This window comes from Eriocheir sinensis, chromosome 2, assembly GCF_024679095.1.
Source record: "Eriocheir sinensis breed Jianghai 21 chromosome 2, ASM2467909v1, whole genome shotgun sequence".
Lineage (NCBI taxonomy): Eukaryota > Metazoa > Arthropoda > Malacostraca > Decapoda > Varunidae > Eriocheir > Eriocheir sinensis.
The window spans coordinates 10102135-10121925 of NC_066510.1; the positions used below are offsets into that span (position 1 = coordinate 10102135).

The following is a 19791-nucleotide window of genomic DNA, read 5'->3' on the forward strand; positions in this document are numbered from 1 at the left end:
CGTGTGAAATCTATTCTCCGACTAACCAAAAATTCTTTCATTAATAGAAAATGTCAAAACCTTGCTTTCTCTAACTCTTCCCGTGACTTCTGGCATCTAGCCAAAAACATCTCCTCCAACTTCACTTCTTCATCTTTCCCTCCACTCCTCAGTCCTGACGGCAACACTGCCGTCTCATCTATCTCTAAGGCTGAACTCTTCTCTCAAACTTTTTCTAAAAACTCCACTCTGGACGATTCTGGGCATATTCCTCCTTCTCATCCCCCCTCTGACTCCTTTATGCCTGTTATAAAGATTCTTCAAAATGATGTTTTCTATGCCCTCTCTGGCCTCAATCCTCAGAAGGCTTATGGACCTGATGGAGTGCCTCCTATTGTCCTTAAAAACTGTGCCTCCGTGCTGTCACCCTGTCTGGTCAAACTCTTTCGCCTCTGCCTGTCAACATCTACCTTTCCTTCTTGCTGGAAGTATGCCTTCATACAGCCTGTACCTAAGAAGGGTGACCGCTCCAATCCCTCAAACTACTGTCCTATTGCTTTACTTTCTTGTCTATCTAAATCTTTTGAATCAATCCTTAACCGGAAGATTCAAAAGCACCTTTCCACTTCTGACCTATCTGATCGCCAGTATGGGTTCCGCAAGGGGCGTTCTACTGGTGATCTCCTAGCCTTCTTAACTGACTCTTGGTCATCCTCTCTTAGCCGTTTCGGTGAAACTTTTGCTATTGCGCTGGACATATCAAAAGCTTTTGATAGGGTCTGGCACAAATCTTTGCTTTCCAAACTACCCTCCTACGGTTTCTATCCTTCTCTCTGTACCTTTATCTCCAGTTTCCTTTCTGACCATTCTATTTCTGCCGTGGTAGACGGTCACTGTTCTTCCCCTAAATCTATTAACAGTGGTGTCCCACAGGGTTCTGTCCTATCTCCCACTCTTTTTCTGTTGTTCATTAATGATCTTCTTTCCAAAACGAACTGTCCTATCCATTCCTACGCCGATGATTCCACTCTGCATTATTCAACTTCTTTTAATAGAAGACCCACCCTTCAGGAACTTAACGACTCAAGGCTGGAGGCTGCAGAACGCTTAGCCTCAGACCTTACTATTATTTCCGATTGGGGCAAGAAGAACCTGGTGTCCTTCAACGCCTCAAAAACACAGTTTCTCCACCTATCCACTTGACACAATCTTCCAAACAACTATCCCCTATTCTTTGACAACACCCAGCTATCACCTTCTTCAACACTAAACATCCTCGGTCTATCCTTAACTCAAAATCTCAACTGGAAACTTCATATCTCATCTCTTACTAAATCAGCTTCCTCTAGGCTGGGTGTTCTGTACCGTCTCCGCCAGTTCTTCTCCCCTGCACAGTTGCTGTCCATATACAGCTCTCCTTGACAGAGTGGAGTCAAAGGCTCTTTGTCTCATCAACTCTCCTCCTCATACTGATAGTCTTCTACCTCTCAAATTCCGCCGCCATGTTGCATCTCTTTCTATCTTCTATCGATATTTTCATGCATACTGCTCTTCTGAACTTGCTAACTGCATGCCTCCCCCCCTCTCGCGGCCCCGCTGCACTCGACTTTCTACTCATGCTCATCCCTAGTACTGTCCAAACCCCTTATGCAAGGGTTAACCAGCATCTTCACTCTTTCATCCCTCACGCTGGTAAACTCTGGAACAATCTTCCTTCATCTGTATTTCCTCCTGCCTACGACTTGAACTCTTTCAAGAGGAGGGTATCAGGACACCTCTCCTCCCGAAACTGACCTATGTTTCGGCCACCTCTTTGGATTCTTTTTAGGAGCAGCGAGTAGTGGGCTTTTTTTTTTATTAATGTTTAATTTTTTTGTGCCCTTGAACTGTCTCCTTTGCTGTAAAAAAAAAAAAAAAAAAAAAGGCCCAACATACTAGACCTCTTCCTTACCTCAAACCCTTCTGCTTACTCTGTCAAACTGTTCTCTCCGTTGGGCTCCTCCGATCATAACCTTATTTCTGTATCCTGTCCTGTCGCTCCTGTACAGCCTCATGACCCACCGAAGAGGCGATGCTTCTGGCATTTTGCTTCTGCTCGGTGGGACAACCAGAGGATGTACTTTTCCGACTTCCCGTGGAATGATTACTGCTTCCAGGAGAGAGACCCCTCTGTGTGTGCCCAGCGCATCACAGAAGTGATTGTCTCTGGAATGGAAGCACACATTCCACGTACTTTCTTTACTTCCCATGCTAAAAAGCCTTGGTTTAATCATGCTTGTTCTCGTGCTGTCAAAGATAGAGAGGCAGCTCACAAAAAGCCTTCACACTTCTGCTAACCATGATCCTTATATTTCTGCCCAGAATCGTGCCAAATCTATTCTTTGACTTACCAAAAGCTCTTTCATTCATAGGAAATGTCAAAACCTTATTTTTCTAATTCTTCCAGACTTCTGGCTCTTAGCCAAAAATATCTCCTCCTATTTCACTTCTTCATCTTTCCCTCCTCTCCTTAACTCTGATGGCAGCACCGCCGTCTCATTTATCTCTACGACTGAACTCTTCGCTCAGACTTTCTCTAAAAACTCCACTCTGGACGATTCTGGGTAATTCCTCCTACTCATCCCTTCTCTGACTCCTTTATTCCTTTTATTAAGATTCTTAAGAATGATGTTTTCTATTCCCTCTCTGCCCTCAACTCTCAGAAGGCTTATGGACCTGATGGAGTGCCTCCTATTGTCCTTAAAAACTGTGCTTCCGTGCTGACACCCTTCCTGGTCAAACTCTTTCGCCTCTGCCTATTAACATTTACCTTACCTTCCTGCTGGAAGTACGTCTTCATACAGCCTGTGCCCATATATAAGAAGGGTGACCATTCCAATCCCTCAAACTACCACCCTATAGCTTTACTTTCCAGTCTATCTAAAGCTTTTGAATCAATCCTTAACCGTAAGAATCAAAAGCATCTTCCCACTTCTGACCTTATCTGATCGCCAGTATGGGTTTTGCAAGGGGCGTTCTACTGATGATCTTCTTGCTCTCTTAATCCGGTAGCATCAGGTATCATGTTTCTCAATGGTCACTCTAAGCGAGAAAAATGAGAAAAAATGATCCCTCACTCAAACAATTTCATAATACATATCAAAGCATTTGTGATCAGATTATGTATCATCTATTTTGGGGGGTTTATATCATGGCACAAATTTGGCCGGTCGCTGCTACACGGTATAGCCACAAATTTGGCCCGTCGCTGCTACCAGGTTAACTAACTCTCGGTCATCCTCTCTTAGCTATTTCGGTGAAACTTTCTCAGTTGTGCTAAACATATTGAAAGCTTTCGATAGAGTCTGGCACAACTCTTTGCTTTCAAAACTGTCCTCGTATGGATTCTATCCTTCCCTCCGTTCCTTCATCTTCAGTTTCGTTTTAACAGTAATCGGTATTCCTGTACAACGCTATCAGGTCTCCTCTTTCTTATCTTTCTTTGAGTGTTGGTAGGGCCAGTTTCTCCAATGTTCCTCCCTGTGAGTGTGTGTGTGTGTGATGAGTGGGGGTCAGGACAGTAGCACAGATGTCAAGGACGCACCGAGACCCCAAACCTAGGGATTAGCAAGTGAGGGAAAGGGCGCAGTACAGTCATTCAAGAGAGTTCAGTTACAAGCCAAGTGCACCCAAAAAAGGGTTGTGTCATGACCGATTGGGTTTTGACCGATAATTAATAATAATAACGATCATAAGAATAATAATACAGGTAACTCTCGATTTACGCTAGTATTGTGTCCTTGAAGAGGTCACGTAAATAAAAAAAACTATAAATCAAACAAGAGGTAGATTTTATCGAAAAATAAATATTCACTTCATTCAGTGGAGAGAGAGAGAGAGAGAGAGAGAGAGAGAGAGAGAGAGAGAGAGAGAGAGAGAGAGAGAGAGAGTATCCACATCGCCGAGATATCCACTCAGGCACTCAGTCTCAGCCTCACTCGTGTGAGGAAAAAATGAGGGACACCATGAGCGACTGGCTAGTATTGGTACCGGTACCGAGCAGTCTAGTACCGTACCGCATAGCTGGTACCGTTAGTACCGGTACTGGTACCGGTACCTGCCCACCCCTATTGTTGATTTGCATGGCAGCGTGGGTACTGCATTGTTGTTCAAGTGGCGGCGAGAGAGAGAGAGAGAGAGAGAGAGAGAGAATATCCATATCGCCTAGATATCCACTCAGGCACTCAGTCTCAGCCTCACTCGTGGGAGGAAGAAATGAGGGACACCATGAGCGACTGGCTAGTATTGGTACCGGTACCGTACCGTATAGCTGGTACCGTTAATACCGGTACTGGTACCGGTACCTGTCCACCCCTATTGTTGAGTAGCGTGGGTACTGTATTGTTGTTCAAGTGGCGCGCAGGAAGAACTGAGCTCAGCTGTGTGGCCGTGGCGCCGTGTGAGTCTAGTTGCGTGAGACATCTGGTGGCCAATCCATAAAATATCGCGTATAAGTGAAAAAAAAGTGTATATTAAACATTTCTTTGGATTTTGGACCCCGCGTTATTTAAAAACGCGTAAACGAAACTCGCGTAAATCGAGAGTTACCTGTAATAATAATAATAATAATAATAATAATAATAATAATAATAATAATAATATAGTTAATAACAATAAAACTATTAACTAGACGCATAGCACTTGGAGAGTGTACACCTCCACCAAAGATCTTCCTGAAAATTGGTATGGGCATCAGCTGTGATCTTATGCATCATATGGAAGCATTTGTTTCGAAATTTGATTAAATTCTTTTTTTTTTTTTTTACTCTGACCTTGGGCAAACTTTTCGAGGTCAAGGTCAAGGCCATGCAAGGTGCATCATATGAAAAAATTTGTTTCGAAATTTGATGGAATTCTATTTGTTTGGAAACTTTGACCTTGGGGAAACTTTTCGAGTTCAAGGTCAAAGGTCAAAGTCAAGGCCATGCAAGGTGCGTCTTTCCATGAGCTGAAATATGAACCAAGTCTGAAGTCTCTACGATGACGAGATCCGAAGTTATGGCCAAAAATATGTGAATGACGTTTTGTGCAACCTTGACCTTGACCTTTGACCTCTGTGAGTCCAGTTGCGTGAGACATCTGGTGGCCACTCCATAAAATATCGCGTATGAGTGAAAAAACGTGTAAATTAAACATTTATATGGATTTTGGACCCCGCGTTATTTAAAAAACGCGTAAACCAAACACGCGTAAATCGAGAGTTACCTGTATTTCATTCCTCATGACATTGATTTAGAAATGTCAGACAATGATCTGATATTGTCTGATATATCAGTGAATGACATTGACACTGATTACAACCCAGGGAAAGATAGTGACATTGACGGTGCTGACACAAGTGATGACGGAGAGACAGAAGGGGTGGATAGCGAAGCTACGCTTTCAGCAAGTGGTTCTCGCTCGATCCCCGTCACAGGCTTCCACACGTTTCCAGCTGCTGTCAGATCCATTTGCTGATGCTGGCTCTAGCGTTCTGCCTGGTGTGGAAGAGGATTTTGTTGATCTGCATCCAGGAATTGTTGCACATCATGAATCACATCCAATGATTGCACTTAACTGTTTTCATTTGTTTATTACAAAGGATGTAGTGAACTTGCTGTGTGTGTGGACAAACACTCGTGCAGCACATTTTTTTTTGAGAGAACCCCACAGTATATAAAAAGATAGTAAGGAGCGAATAGTTTGGTCGCTACAATGAAATATACACAACCCCCCACACCGCGGGAGGTGTAGCTGTCAGGTTGGTATGTTGGGGGAACGCAATGTTTACATATGCGGCGGCGCTTGGTAAAGAAGGGGTTAATCCTTCCACCTCTTGCACTGAACTTGTATTCCTTCCAGGTACTCCATATTTTCTTCTCATCCTTTATGTCCGTTAAATTCACTCTCCCTTGTAAACACTGCCTGAAAACAACCATTCATATCTTCCACCATTGCTGCTGCATCCTCTTACTCCTCACCATCCACATTTAGCTTACTTATTCCTTCTGTTTTTCAGCTTGCTGTTAACATATCTATGAAATAACTTACTTTTTTACAATTTTCTACTACAGTACCCTCTCGAGTTTTGCGATCCACGAGTTTCACGGTTAATCCTAAATTCTTACCATCCCGACTTTCGCGCATTATCACCTCGAGTTTCGCGCTGCTTTGACACGTACTGGTCACGTCTACTTACCATTGGCGTTACGCATGCTACCTTTAACCCATAAACTGCGCAATTAAGATTCGGGAATAGCTCCTGGGTGCGCAATAAATCGCAAAACAATAACCTGCTGGAAAACAATTTTTAGTATTACAACACCCAAGAGAGACATGTTGAGCACCAAATAATGAAAAAAAAAAAAATAATCACCTAATGTGGCAATGGTGGCGGGATAAAGGTTGCGGATATGAGTTGACCTTGGGAGCGCTGGTAGTGACGGGGTAGATAGGATGGTGGCAGAGGGAAGATGACACATGGCACAGTTACGTCTGAACATTCTCTTGCCACTAATTATTCATTCAAGTTACAACAAACAAAATATATCACAGGAAACATCACTTTGTCGATTTCAGTAATCAGCCTCTTGAGCATCATTATCAAGAGGCCAGTCATTAGTCACACCAGCAATATTCTTGTCAAAGTTATGAATGTCTGGCACAAAATGGGATCCATCAGACCAGACGAATGGAGTACGTGTTGTCTCGCGTCTCTGAGGCTCCTGTTCTCCCTCTGCCTCCCCCTCCTCTCCCACACCAGCTGACACCCCTCCCTCACTCAGTTCATTAGCTGAGTCTTCTCTTATACCCCCACTGTCGTTTTCCTCATCTTTCTGCCACTCTGAATCATCGGACAGTGATGATGGTGTCAGTGAGTGACTAGGCTAACTTGTAACTTTCCGCACTGTTGGAGAAGCAGGGTGTCTGTGACCTTGAGCGCCAGAAGCATGCTCACGCTTGCCACGCTTCCTCAGACCAGTTGAATCTGATGGTTGAATGCAATCTGAATCACTGTCTCTTTCAAATTTGTCTACTTCAATCTTTCTCTTTATCAATACTTTCTTTTTACCCCCTCCCATGCCTCCCCTTCGGTCACGACTGCAGGAGCTATATGAGACTGGTTGGCATCAGTAGATGACATAATTCTACTCTCCATGGCTGCTAAAGAGCAACTAATATGATGATGGTGACTACATGGTGCGAAAGAGGGATGATGTTGCCACACGAGGTTCATTGGAATATACTTTGGCATCACGGGAAATATAAATATTCACCTTGGAACATGTGTCATCTTAAGAATGGGTCGTTTTGAAGGCGGCTGCCTTACAATTGGCTGACAGTTCTGAAAACAAACTTGTGAGCGTCATCGCCGACGCTCACCCTATCAGTGGCTTCACTGCCTTAAGGCGGTGTCACAATGGCTGTTTTCGTCCAACCGTTGGGGCTACGGGCAATGCCCATACGCCCAACCGGGAGTGAGTTCACGGTTATCTGTAAGCTGGTGTCACACAGGGCTTTTTCTTCCCACTGTGTTGGTGCCAACTAGGGCAACCGGCAACTCCAACTTTTCCTGGTGTGCATCACACACGGCCAAGGTCGGTTGCCCGTATCCATATCCACAACGTAAACAAAGCACCTGCCCTGTATTGACATGGCGTCGTCTGCTAAAGTAAGGGCTATCGCAGCTTGTGCTGCCATTACCCAAGTTATGGACTTGTTGCTGTAGTTAAATGGAAGGAAGAAACAGTTATGGGTGTGGCATGCCTGTGGTTCCTCCGCGCCAGCTCTCATTGTCACCACTGCGCGTGTGCGGCCAACCCACCCATCTTGACTCAACCACAGAAACACATGAATCAAATAACAACACACACACACATGCCAGACTCATTAGGAACCATTGCAGACGTTTCTGACAAACAGAAACAACGTCACCATCTCTTGAGTGTGTTAGAATGTATTTGGTGAGTGGCTCACATGAACCGAACCTAGCTCTTGGCAAGAAGAGAGCAGTCGTTTTTAACACTGCTCTCTTCTTACATTTGGGTATGTTTGGTTTATATGAACCACTCACCAAATAAGTTCTAACACACTCTAGGAAATGGCAAAGCCATTTCTGTTTGTGAGAAACATTTTCCATGGTTCATGATGAGTCTGGTGTGTGGGTGCGTGTGTGTGTGTCTTTGTTGTTACTCGATCCACGCGTTTATGTGGTCAGAGTCTAGATGGGTGGGTTGGCCGCTCAAGCGCAATGGTGACAAATGAGAACTGGCATGGAGGAACCACAGGCACGCCACACCCACAACTGTTTCTTCCTTCCATTTATCTGCAGCAACATGTCCGTAACTTGGGTAATGACAGCAAAAGCCACGACAGCCCTTACTTTAACAGACGACGCCATGTTGATACAAGGCAAGTGCTTTGTTTACTTTGTGGATGTGGATACAGGCAACCGACCTTGGCCGTGTGCGACACACACCCGAAAAAGTTGGATTTGCCGGTTGCCGAAACTGCCGCCAACGCAGTGGGAAGAAAAATGCCCAGTGTGACACCAGGTTACGAACAACTGACAACTCGCTCCCGGATGGGCGCAAGGGCGTTGCCAGTAGCCACAACGGTTAGAGGAAAACGGCCAGTGTGACACTGCCCCAAGGCAGCGAGGCCGCTGACCGGGTGAGTGCCGGTGATGACGTCATCGGACTCCCAGCAAATCACAAGCATGTTTTCAGAGCTCAGCCAATCGTAAGGCTTCATCTGTGGCTTTTAAAATGACCTGTTCTCTCTTCATGTTTTCTTCTTTTTTCCAAGGTACTATCACCTCGACTCGTATCTGTGTAATTTGTGAGTGAAACTAAAAAGAACACTGATGAATTTTGACACTCCACAGGAAGAGGTAGCGTTAATCTCCAGGGACAGGGAAGGGAGTAGGAGGAGCTGAAGGGGGAAGGAAGGAGGAAAAGGAGGAAGATTAGGAGAGGAAGAAAGAGGAGGAGACAGGAAAGAGGAGGTGGGAAATACATAGGAAGAACAGGCACCAGAAGACCTGTCGGTCTATGGGGAGGGTGTCTGTTTATTACCGCTGTTTATTACCGCTACTACTAGTAATGTACGCGTGGTAGGACAGGATAGAATAGACTCTCTCTCTCTCTCTCTCTCTCTCTCTCTCTCTCTCTCTCTCTCTCTCGGTCTGTGTGGTCTGATTTTCTATGTAAAAAATCTCTCTCTCTCTCTCTCTCTCTCTCTCTCTCTCTCTCTCTCTCTCTCTCTCTCTCTCTCTCTCTCTCTCTCTCTCTCTCTCTCTCTCTCTCTGTTTCTAGCAGAATAAAAAAAAACCATATAAACAGGCATATCTGCACTGCTCCTACCCAGAGGATACTGTAGATGATAATAATAATAAAAAAAAAAATACTACTACTACTACTACTAATAATAATAATTAGTTAATTATGATTATTATTATTATTATTATTATTATTATTATTATTATTATTATTATTATTATTATTATTATATCAATAATGGTAACAATAATAATAATAATAATAATAATAATAATAATAATAATAATAATAATAATAATAATAATAATAATATAAAAAATGGTAATAATAATAGAGAATATTAATAATAATAATTGTTACAAATAATAATAATAATAATAATAATAATAATAATAATAATAATAATAATAATAATAATAAAATTAATTATAATTATAAACAATAATATTAGTAATGATAATATTAATAATAATAATAAAAATAGTGAAGATAATGTTAATAACAATAATAATAATAATAATAATAATAATAATAATAATAATAATAATAATAATAATAATAATAATAATAATAATAATAATAATAATAATAATAATAATAATAATAATAATAATCATAATAATGAGAAAAATAATGATGAAAAAAGTAATAATAAAAAAATGTAATATTTTTATTCAATGATTAATATTATGATTATTATCGTTATTTTTTTCTGACTATAAATGTTATGTTTCATTTTTATTAACTTTTCTATTATTATTATTTTTATTATCATTATCATTATTATTGTTACTATCATTATCATTATAATTGTTATTATTATTGTTGTTATTATTATTATTATTATTATTATTATTATTATTATTATTATTATTATTATTATTATTATTATTATTATTATTATTATTATTATTATTATTATTATTATTATTATTATTATTATTATTATTATTATTATTATTGTTATTATTATTATTATTATTATTATTATTATTATTATTATTATTATTATTATTATTATTATTATTATTATTATTATTATTATTATTATTATTATTATTATTATTATTATTATTATTATTATTATTATCATTATTAATAGTAGTAGTAGTCATAGGTGGGCATGATAACAGAAAACCTTATTCCTGATACCCGATAACTGATAATGGAAAACCTTATCGGTGATAACCGATATTCGTTAACTGAAGACACAAGTATAGGTGATAACTGATACCTGATACCCGATATAAATCCACAATTCCAATACTAGCTAGTGATAAATCCGATAGGTGAAAACGATACTATATTGATATTTCAAATAAAAAAAAACATAGATGAATTCAAATTTTCATTAACTATATTTTTTAAAACTTACAAAACCTGAAAACCACACGTTGACTCGTACATATGGATGGTAATACTAGAAATGCCTGAACCGGTGTTGTGTTATTTGGCATTCCCACCGTCAAAAGCTGGCGCTTTTGTTTACAAACACTGGTCTCTCGTGAACTGGCCCATCTCTACTTATTCATTTATTCTTACTTATCACCATTAACACTTTAACAGTCACTTTAGTAAAGAAGCACTGAAGCACTGGGAACCGGAGCACTGGCACTCACTCCGTCACTTGAGACCTAGCTGAGAGGCCACATGCCATGCCGCAATGTGATAACACAAGCCGCTGGTCTCTGTTTGCGCTCCTTACAACGGGATCACAGATTTCATGCAGTGAATAATCATTTTTTGGACAAAGTTAAATGATTTTTCTCTCTGATATAGTGTTTTTTGAGTCTAACCCCCCAAAAAATAACCTAGTGTTTTAATGTTGTGATCTTCGTATGAAATATCTTCACCGAACATATTTCATACAACAGTGGGCGCCGGGCCACGCATGCGCAGTACAGAGGAGACAACATTGTTTTTCTGAGAGTCGGAAAAAAAGTAGCGATTATTGCTAGTTTGGTTACAAAAGTAACGAAGATACTGATATTTATATAAATAAGTAGCGGATGGCCAATAACCTGATTTTGTTATCAGCGATAAAGTATCGCGATAACTTATCGCGATAACGCCCAGCTATGGTAGTAGTAGTACTAGTAATAGTAGTAGTAGTAGTAGTAGGAGGAGGAGGAAAAAGAGGAGGAGAAAGAGGAGGAGAAGGAGGAAGAAAATAGGAACATAGGTAAATTTATAAAGTCTCTGATTCAGAGACAATTTGTAAACACGAAGGAGGTGGCTCGGAGGAATTAATGCTCTGGAGATTCCCTCGAGAGGCTGTTTACTACCGCTACTACTAGTAATCTACGTGTGGTAGAACAGGACAGAATAGATAGAATAGATGAAATAATGGTATGATAATTTTCTTATTATTCACTACTACTATATACTACTACTACTACTACTACTACCACCATTACCAAACCAACAAACAAACACACTCCCTCTCTCCACACTCCCAGCCTGCTTGTTACATGTGTGCTCCTGACCTGATTAATGTCCTGTTCAGTCACCGTAGTCTAAGCTATGTAATGACCTGACCTGTTTCCGGAGACCTCAGCTTGTGTTGTTTTGTCGCCGAGTGCTCCTGGCCGGTCTGTATAAAAGGACAGTCAACGAAAACCCACATCACTATCCTCCTTACATCACCAAAAACATTGAGATAACTCATTCTGCTATATGACTGCAATGATGGTAAATGATTTCTATAGATGTGCCATTTTGACAAAGGAACAGCAGTTGCATTTTGACGAGAAAAGTCTTCTGGATAATTATAAAACATTATTCAGCACTATTCAACTTGCTTTATTATTGTTCTGCAGTGTGAGGTTCCTGTAGTTGAGGTAGACTGCACAATGAATTGTATAAATATGGGGGTTGCCCGCACGCTGAAGTGTAAATGGCTGGTTATACCGCACACTAAAGCAGCACCTGTAGTAGTAGTAGTAGTGGTAGTAGTAGTAGTAGTAGTAGTAGTAGTGGTAGTAGTAGCAGTAGTAGTAATAGTAATATAAGTAGCAGTTATAGTAGTAGTAGTATTAGTAGTTGTAATCTCTCTCTCTCTCTCTGCTTATAAGATAATTTTATACATTTTGTGTATATCTCTTTTCATAATAAGGGTGAAATTCATAGATTCAGTATAATTAATAAAATTAAGAAATGAGGAATAAGTAAGTGGACCATCTGTCACTGTGTGGGTCAAGAGTTTGAGTGGACAGCCAGGACAGCTTCCATCCTGGCCATGGGCGGAGTGACCCCGGGTCCCTCCCCCCCCCGGCTACCTGTGGATTTAGTGCCTCCGGGAGACTAAACTTATTGGTCAAGCATATTGATTTTTTCACTCACTGGTGGACCAGTTATGAGTCGATCCGATAGCACGTAATTTGAGATAACAAGGGAGTAATGGAGGAAAAAAAATTGAACTGCGGGGGGCAGCATGAGCCAATTATAATGGCGCCATTATAAACAGTTGCCTGCGCCATGACGGGCTAGGGGCCGACCATCAGGCCCAGATGGATAGTTTACCGGTGCCATAGCCCACATGTCAAAAAAAAAAAAAAATAAATAAAGAAAGAAAGAAAAATCTCCATGGGTTGGAACAGACAAGCACTTTTTCAGTGTTTTCAATACCTCGAGTTTCGCGAGCCTTGAGTTTAGCGGTATACCTTCGGAACGAAGCGAGCGCGAAACTCGAGAGGGTAGTGTACATTTCTCTCGTACTTCCTCCATTCCTCTCTTCATATTCTGTTGTATTCATTTCTCGCTTGTTTGTACTTAACCCATAGGTCATGTCTTTTCCCTCTTCTCCACCTCTTCCATGCTATATCTCTTTCTCCTTTCACTATTTCACATCTATTGAACCAAATTTTATTTCTAACCTCCCTTTTCCCCATTTTTTGGCCCATATTGCCTTAGCCCCTCATTGTAAATCTCGAGTAAAGACAGCCACTTCTTTTCCACTGCTTCAGCTCCACTTCTTCAGAGTGCTTTCTAAACTGAGCAAAGTTTGCCTTGCTGTAATTGTATCTCCCAGTTTTGTGGTCTTCTCCTCTCCTCATTTCTGTCACTCATCGTAAACTCAATTACCACGTGATCACTTCACCCTAGATGGATTTTGTGCAACATTTTTTATTATTATTTCAGGCTCCTTTTGTAAACACCTGCCTACACCCCACCGGCCAGTTTCAAATGGGAATACTATAGTGTAGGCTGACGGTGTCCTGCAGTACATAAGGGACCTGAGGCAGCGAAACCTTACCTCATCAGATGACACCAGCACACCAGACATGCACGAGGCTGATGACGATCCCCCACTATATTAGCATAGAGGTGCACCAGATGTAGGACCCACAGGTAGAACTACAACATGCAGCGTACATTAACCCTTTCATTGCGCATGGTGCGGGACGCGACTATCCCCTCAGGCACAGTCGGGCAGCCAAATGGGGGTCTCTTAACCTCTGTATCTCAAAAACTATTCATCACAGCTAAAACCTAAAAACACCATTGGGAAGAGGAGGTCCAGATCTATAGGAGTCGGTTATGTATGCCTCTCCTGCAAACGTACATGCACATTCAGGGAGTATTGAATATGAACACTTGCTTCAGCATGTGCATGATGATCAGCCATTTTGAGGCAAATGTGGACATCTCTCCTTGAGGTTCTGGCAAGGTTGTATTGCCGACTGCAATGTTTACAACTATTTGGTCAAAGAATCAGTCAGGTGATAGGTGAAGCTATGCAAAAATCCCACTATAGTGGACAAGAACATCCACCAGTTACTGGTCCGTAGATTTCCCGTGCTGGGCTGATATGATTTTCCACCAAATTTAGTGGAGAACCCACTCAATTGGCAATCCTGTGTTGTGAGAAATAGTGTTGGAACACTCCCACGCGTGGGAGATTTGAGTGCGGCTGGAGCTCGCAGTGAGCGTTTAGCACCACCAGCAAATGCGCCTACCCCTCGCTGCAAGCGTTTAGCAATGAAAGGGTTAATCCCAACCCTGCAGTGGAAGAGCAGATGATACTCTGGCAAAGTACACACGTTTGACACCATGTGATCTTGATGATTAGGGTGGGGTGTGATGTACTGGTGTATGCTTGTTTGTGTGCATGTAATGATGATTTTAACTCTCTAATACATGTATAAGTATCAAGCTTTTTAAGTGGTTATTAATTGTGTGTGTGTGTGTGTGTGTGTGTGTGTGTGTGTGTGTGTGTGTGTTTACTTAGTTGTAGTTTCACAGGGCCTGGGCTTATGCTTGTGTGGTCCCATCTCCATATTTGTGTTTGTCCAGCTTTTCCTTAAAGTTGTGGACACTCTTCGCTGACACTACATCCTCACTTGTGTGTGTGTGTAATTCACCTCTTGGTCTGCTGCAGGTCTCTCGAGACAGCCAGCCGCTCGCCTATGGAAGGAGCTCAGAGCTGTGACCAATCTTTGGGTAGGGCTGAAACCACTCACACACAACACACCACGACAATGAGGTCACAACTCCTCGCCTTACGTTGTGTACCTACTCACTGCTAGGTGAACAGGGGCTACACGTTAAAGAAGATAAACTCATCTTATCTTCACCCGGTCGGGGAATCGAACCCCAGTCCTTCTGGTTGTGAGGCAGACGCTCTACCCACTGAGCTACTGGGCCGTGTGTGTGTGTGTGTGTGTGTGTACAGATTGAGAGTGGAGACAAGTTGTACATGTATTAATAACTGGACATGAGTAACTAGGACATTTCTTGGTTAGTTGTTGACATTAGCAGTCTGAAGGAGATGTAAAGTAGTTTGCCCGCGAAGGTGAGACAGGAGTTAACAATGAGCCCACAAGCTGCCTTAACATCCACAGCCAGGGCTACTCAACTGGTGGCCTGCGGTCCAAATCTGGAGCTTCTGAGTGTTGTAGCTGGACCCCAGACTTTAGGGATAAAAAAATATTAATTAATTAATATGAAGGTCCTGGCAATAGATTCTTGCAGGTGTATTTCCACAACTGACTGTAGATCCTACAGTCAGTTGAGGAAATACATTTGCAAGAATCCATCCACAGACCTTCATATTATCAACTATATTTTTTTACTCCTGGAGCCTAGGGTCCAGCTACAATATTTATTTGGACCTCTCCATTCATTTGAACTTGTCTAACTGGACCTTTGGTCATAATAGTTGAGTAACCCTGCCTCCACAGCAACTATGTTTACAAACACAATAAAGAGCATCAGGACAAGATTTTTAATGACTACTACAAATCTCTCCCGTGTTTCCTGTTTCTTGTCCCCTTTGCCTGACACCACTAAACATATTTAGTGCTAGATTTGATTTTTTTTTTTTCTAAAATTTTCAGACTAAAAGGATCATCTGTGTTTAACCCTTTCCATCTGTGACACAGATATCGGCATCACAGTATGGAAAGGGTCAAGAGGAAATGGAAGAGGATTAATCCTCTTCTAAACCTCTCAATCCTCCTCTAAATTCCTCTCAAGGGGAGGTGCCACCTGGTATTAGTGGAGGGTACATTCATTTTGTTTCAATTGTTCTAAGATATTTTTTTCTTTGAAGACTTGGGTAAATGCAATAAGATCTGCATGTATCAGCATAATAGCTTTTGTGATTCTGTACGAAAACAAATTACAAACAAAATTTATTACTTGTAATAAGAGCAGAGCTAAAAACATTAATGAGGGCCAGCATGTTCACTCAATATATACAATATTGGGTAGTTTTACTCAAGGCACCACTAATTAAAAAATGTCCGTTCAAATTTTTATGTCTCACTGTTCCTGTGCAAAAAAATTTACCAAAATCACCATTTGATGTGTCCCATAATTCTACCTTCAATAAATCATATCAGCAGTGTTTTTCTGTTTATAAAAAAACTTGACGGACAATTTTTTTACCATCCACTCATCTTTCAGCAGATGTTTGAGTTTTTTTTATTATCTTCACAACTAATGGAGTTACTATTCTGCAAAGTACAAAAAATGCAATTTTGAGATATCGGCTATTTTGTGTGTAAATACAGTTAGTGTACAAAGTTATGATTTTTAAAGGATCTTACAGTGGTAAAATACAACTTAGATACCTATGCAGTTATATTTATGAATGACAATGATATAAAAAAAATCATAATTGGCGCCTGTGTGTGTGTGTGTGTGTGTGTGTGCGCACGCACTAGAAATCTCCTGGGCTGTAGTGTTCTGTGGATACCTCCTGTTACTTCTTTGTTACTTTCTTCTCTTTTGGGCTTCTTTTCTTTTCCTAGGTGTCCAAACCTGCCAAAGTACAAGTACAAATGTACCTCTGAGGAGCGCTCGCAATGCACTAAGTAACTGATTGACTGATTCACTCAACCACACTCTCCGAGGCTTGCTGGCTGCCACTAGAATTTTGCCAGATGAATGATGACACACTTTTCATTAAAAAAAAAATTGGAAAAATTGGACAAAAGAAGGCAAAATGTAACATATATGAGTATTCTACAGAAAACGGAGGTTTCTGCAGGGAGGGAACCACAAAATTAGTAATACAAATCAAATTATTTGAAGGGAAAAGAATTATCGTACAGCTGCCAAACTTTCACAGGGAACATGTGACATGTTCAGCTATTTTTTGGACTAACTTTTAAAATTTGGCTGAAATAGTGAAAAATACCCATTTTAGGCAGCATCTCCCCTTAATCCTCTTCCATTTCCTCTTAAGAGGTTTAGAAGAGGACTAACCCTTTCCATATGGTGACGCCGACGTCGGTGTCGCTGGAGTGAAGGGGTTAAATAATTGAACTTTTACTGTATGTTTTACATTCTAGCTCAATAATGGATGACTAAATGGATATCATCCAGGCAATATATGCACCAACCTGTGGTATGCAATATTTTAAATTAATCAAAGTGTAAGAACAATCTTTATTAATAGCCTACTAACAAAAGTTACAAATATTTCCAGTAACACTATCAATTGAACACCTGTTTCATAAAATATCAGTACATATAAAATAAATTTCATATTAAAAAAAAGTTCTGAGAGATGTCAATTAACTTGTGTAAACTTTTTTTTTATATTTGTTTTTTTTTCTAGAAAACTAACCCTTTTTACATTCATTTAAAAGTGTACTTTATGAAAGTTTACGGAATACACAGGCTTTTCTTGCACTGAATTGAAATGTGGCTGCACTGAGCAGACCATGACAGGCCTGTGGATGGAAGGCATAGAGAGCCACAAGGTTAACATTTTCCAGCTTCAATGGAAAGCAATCCTACGAATCCATAAATTATGTGATAAAAGAACTGCAGTACACTCCATCTAGCACCCGCTTTATATCATGTATACTTGCATGTGTGCATACAAACACATCCGTGTAAGCTGCGTACTTATTTGCATGATTTTATGCACACATTTGTGCATACACACATACATATGTTTGTATGCAAATATGTGTGCATGTGTAACCAAGCAAACACACACACACACACACACACACACACACACACACACACACACACACACTATATCAACATTGTGCTCAGCATGAGATTAACCATAACCCCTAAAAATACCAAGAAGTTAAACATTGAGGGTGAACCTTTGAGAACCTTCAGCCATGGCTGGCCTTCATGGGCAGTGAGAGTTGCAGTCATAACCATGCAGGAACCTGCAAAGTTCACTTCAACTACAGCTCTCACAGAAAGGCCACCATTAGAGAACAAAAGAGGGAATCCCAAGCATTCCATTAGACAAGTCATGAACTGATCCCAAAATTTTGACAAACATTCACAAAAGAATTAATATTATTATAATAAAATGTAGTTTGCATTAACATAAAATGATGATGCATAAGCCTGACAACAGTATGATGAATTAAAACATTAACTTCACATATAAACTCAAAAATATTCTTCAATAATTTACTAATTTAATAACTTACTAACAAGTGGAAATCTTAAAAACGTGCAATGTAAATATTGTAATGTTCCTCAGCTTAAAAGATCTGGCTTCAGCACTAAAAGGATAAAACTCAAGAATTGGTGCTGCTGCTGCGGCCATCTACCACTGCTTCTTGTGCTCATCCATGCTGACTCCTCCTGGCCCCAGTGAGATGAGCATCAGTAGACCACCAATCACTGAGAGGGTCTGAAAGAAAGATGATAATGCTAGCTTACAATACTGCTGATTGATTCGTGCTCATTAACCCCTTGACTGCGGATTTCCTACCAGAAGACCTCACCAAGCTACAGGAATGGAACAAAAAGTGGCTGCAACAATTCAATGAAGAAAAATGTAAAGTCCTACCCCTTGGGAAGGTATATCCAGCATAACTGGCCAATACCACATGGGAAACACTCCACTATCCACCACAGAGGCAGAGAAAGACCTGGGACTATATGTTACCAGGCTACCAGTGAAGGCCAAATCCGTGCCGATTGCAGCGGATGGGTTAAGACAAGTGAAATGAAACCATAAACAAACAGACATGTCGGAGAGTCAATAAGGCCAGGCAGACTGGTACTGGTACCTGCCCAGCAATACCACTGCGACATGTAATCCATATTTTTACAGTTTTGAGCTCAAACCAAAAGTGTAGTGGGTACTACTCTTTAATCCAAAAAGTGCAAAAATCAGTAACAAAACAAATTTTGTCCTACAAGTTTAATTCAATTTTGTTTATCCAAATAATCTCATCATAATATAACACAAGGAAACAGTCCATTTTTTGCCTAAATTTTCATTACCGAGAAAAAAAACTTTTTTTCTCCTATAACAGGTTCCTATTAAAACAAAATCTGAGCCTTAATAATTTTGTCTTTTAGCCAAAAAGTAAAGGTAAAGCTGGGAGAATACGCTATAGCTGTACGAGGCAGCAGTGCTCATTTCTGTCCTGGTGGCCCCTTGAGCCTGTGGTGGGAAAGAACCCATTAGCCTGACACAGGGCCAGTGTAACATGAGGGTTACCACAATTTACCTTCCCCATGTTTCCCTAGGTACCCATTTATCGACCATCCCAAAAGGAAGGATGAACAGTTGGGTAGGCTACATGCTGACTGCCCAGGCCAGGATTCAAACTCAAGCCTGCAGATTCATAGTTAGGGATGCTAACCAGAGGTGTGGAAGCTATAAATCTATGATCTTAGCTATAAACAGATCTGGTAAAAACTGACAGATTCTTTGGTTGATATTTTCTAGATTTCCACTTCCTGTTTTGCATTTTTTTCCTTCCACTGATAGTTTTTTATGTTAATTTGAGTGTTTTGAGGCATCATTTGTCGTGCAAATGAATATCATACTATATTACATTATATAATACGTATAATATATAATAATAATCTTGCTACCCAGCACTGTAATCGAACCAATGCTTTGGCATCATTGCCTGCCTCACCACCCAGAGACCTATAAGGAAGGAGGCAAGTCACCATGTGCTTTCTTTCCCTGACCAGACTCTATGGGGGTAGCTGTGACTATTCTTTGCAGTGGGGGTAGGTGACTTTTAAATAAATAATGAGACAAGTTGCTTACTATTCAACA

General features: G+C 40.6%; 1 protein-coding gene and 1 long non-coding RNA gene across 2 annotated transcripts in view; one reads left to right on the forward strand and one right to left on the reverse strand.

The window, feature by feature from the left end:
* Positions 1-17766, forward strand: part of LOC126999180 (uncharacterized) — a 42046-nt gene extending 24280 nt beyond the window's left edge. Inside the window, exon 3 of the long non-coding RNA XR_007753133.1 lies at positions 13419-17766. This is a non-coding gene — a long non-coding RNA (uncharacterized LOC126999180). The remainder of the gene's footprint in view (positions 1-13418) is intronic.
* Positions 17163-19791, reverse strand: part of LOC126999164 (surfeit locus protein 4 homolog) — a 37258-nt gene continuing 34629 nt past the window's right edge. The window contains exon 5 of the mRNA XM_050861495.1: positions 17163-18399. Within this exon, the coding sequence (XP_050717452.1) occupies positions 18313-18399 (87 nt within the window). The 3' untranslated portion in view covers positions 17163-18312. The remainder of the gene's footprint in view (positions 18400-19791) is intronic.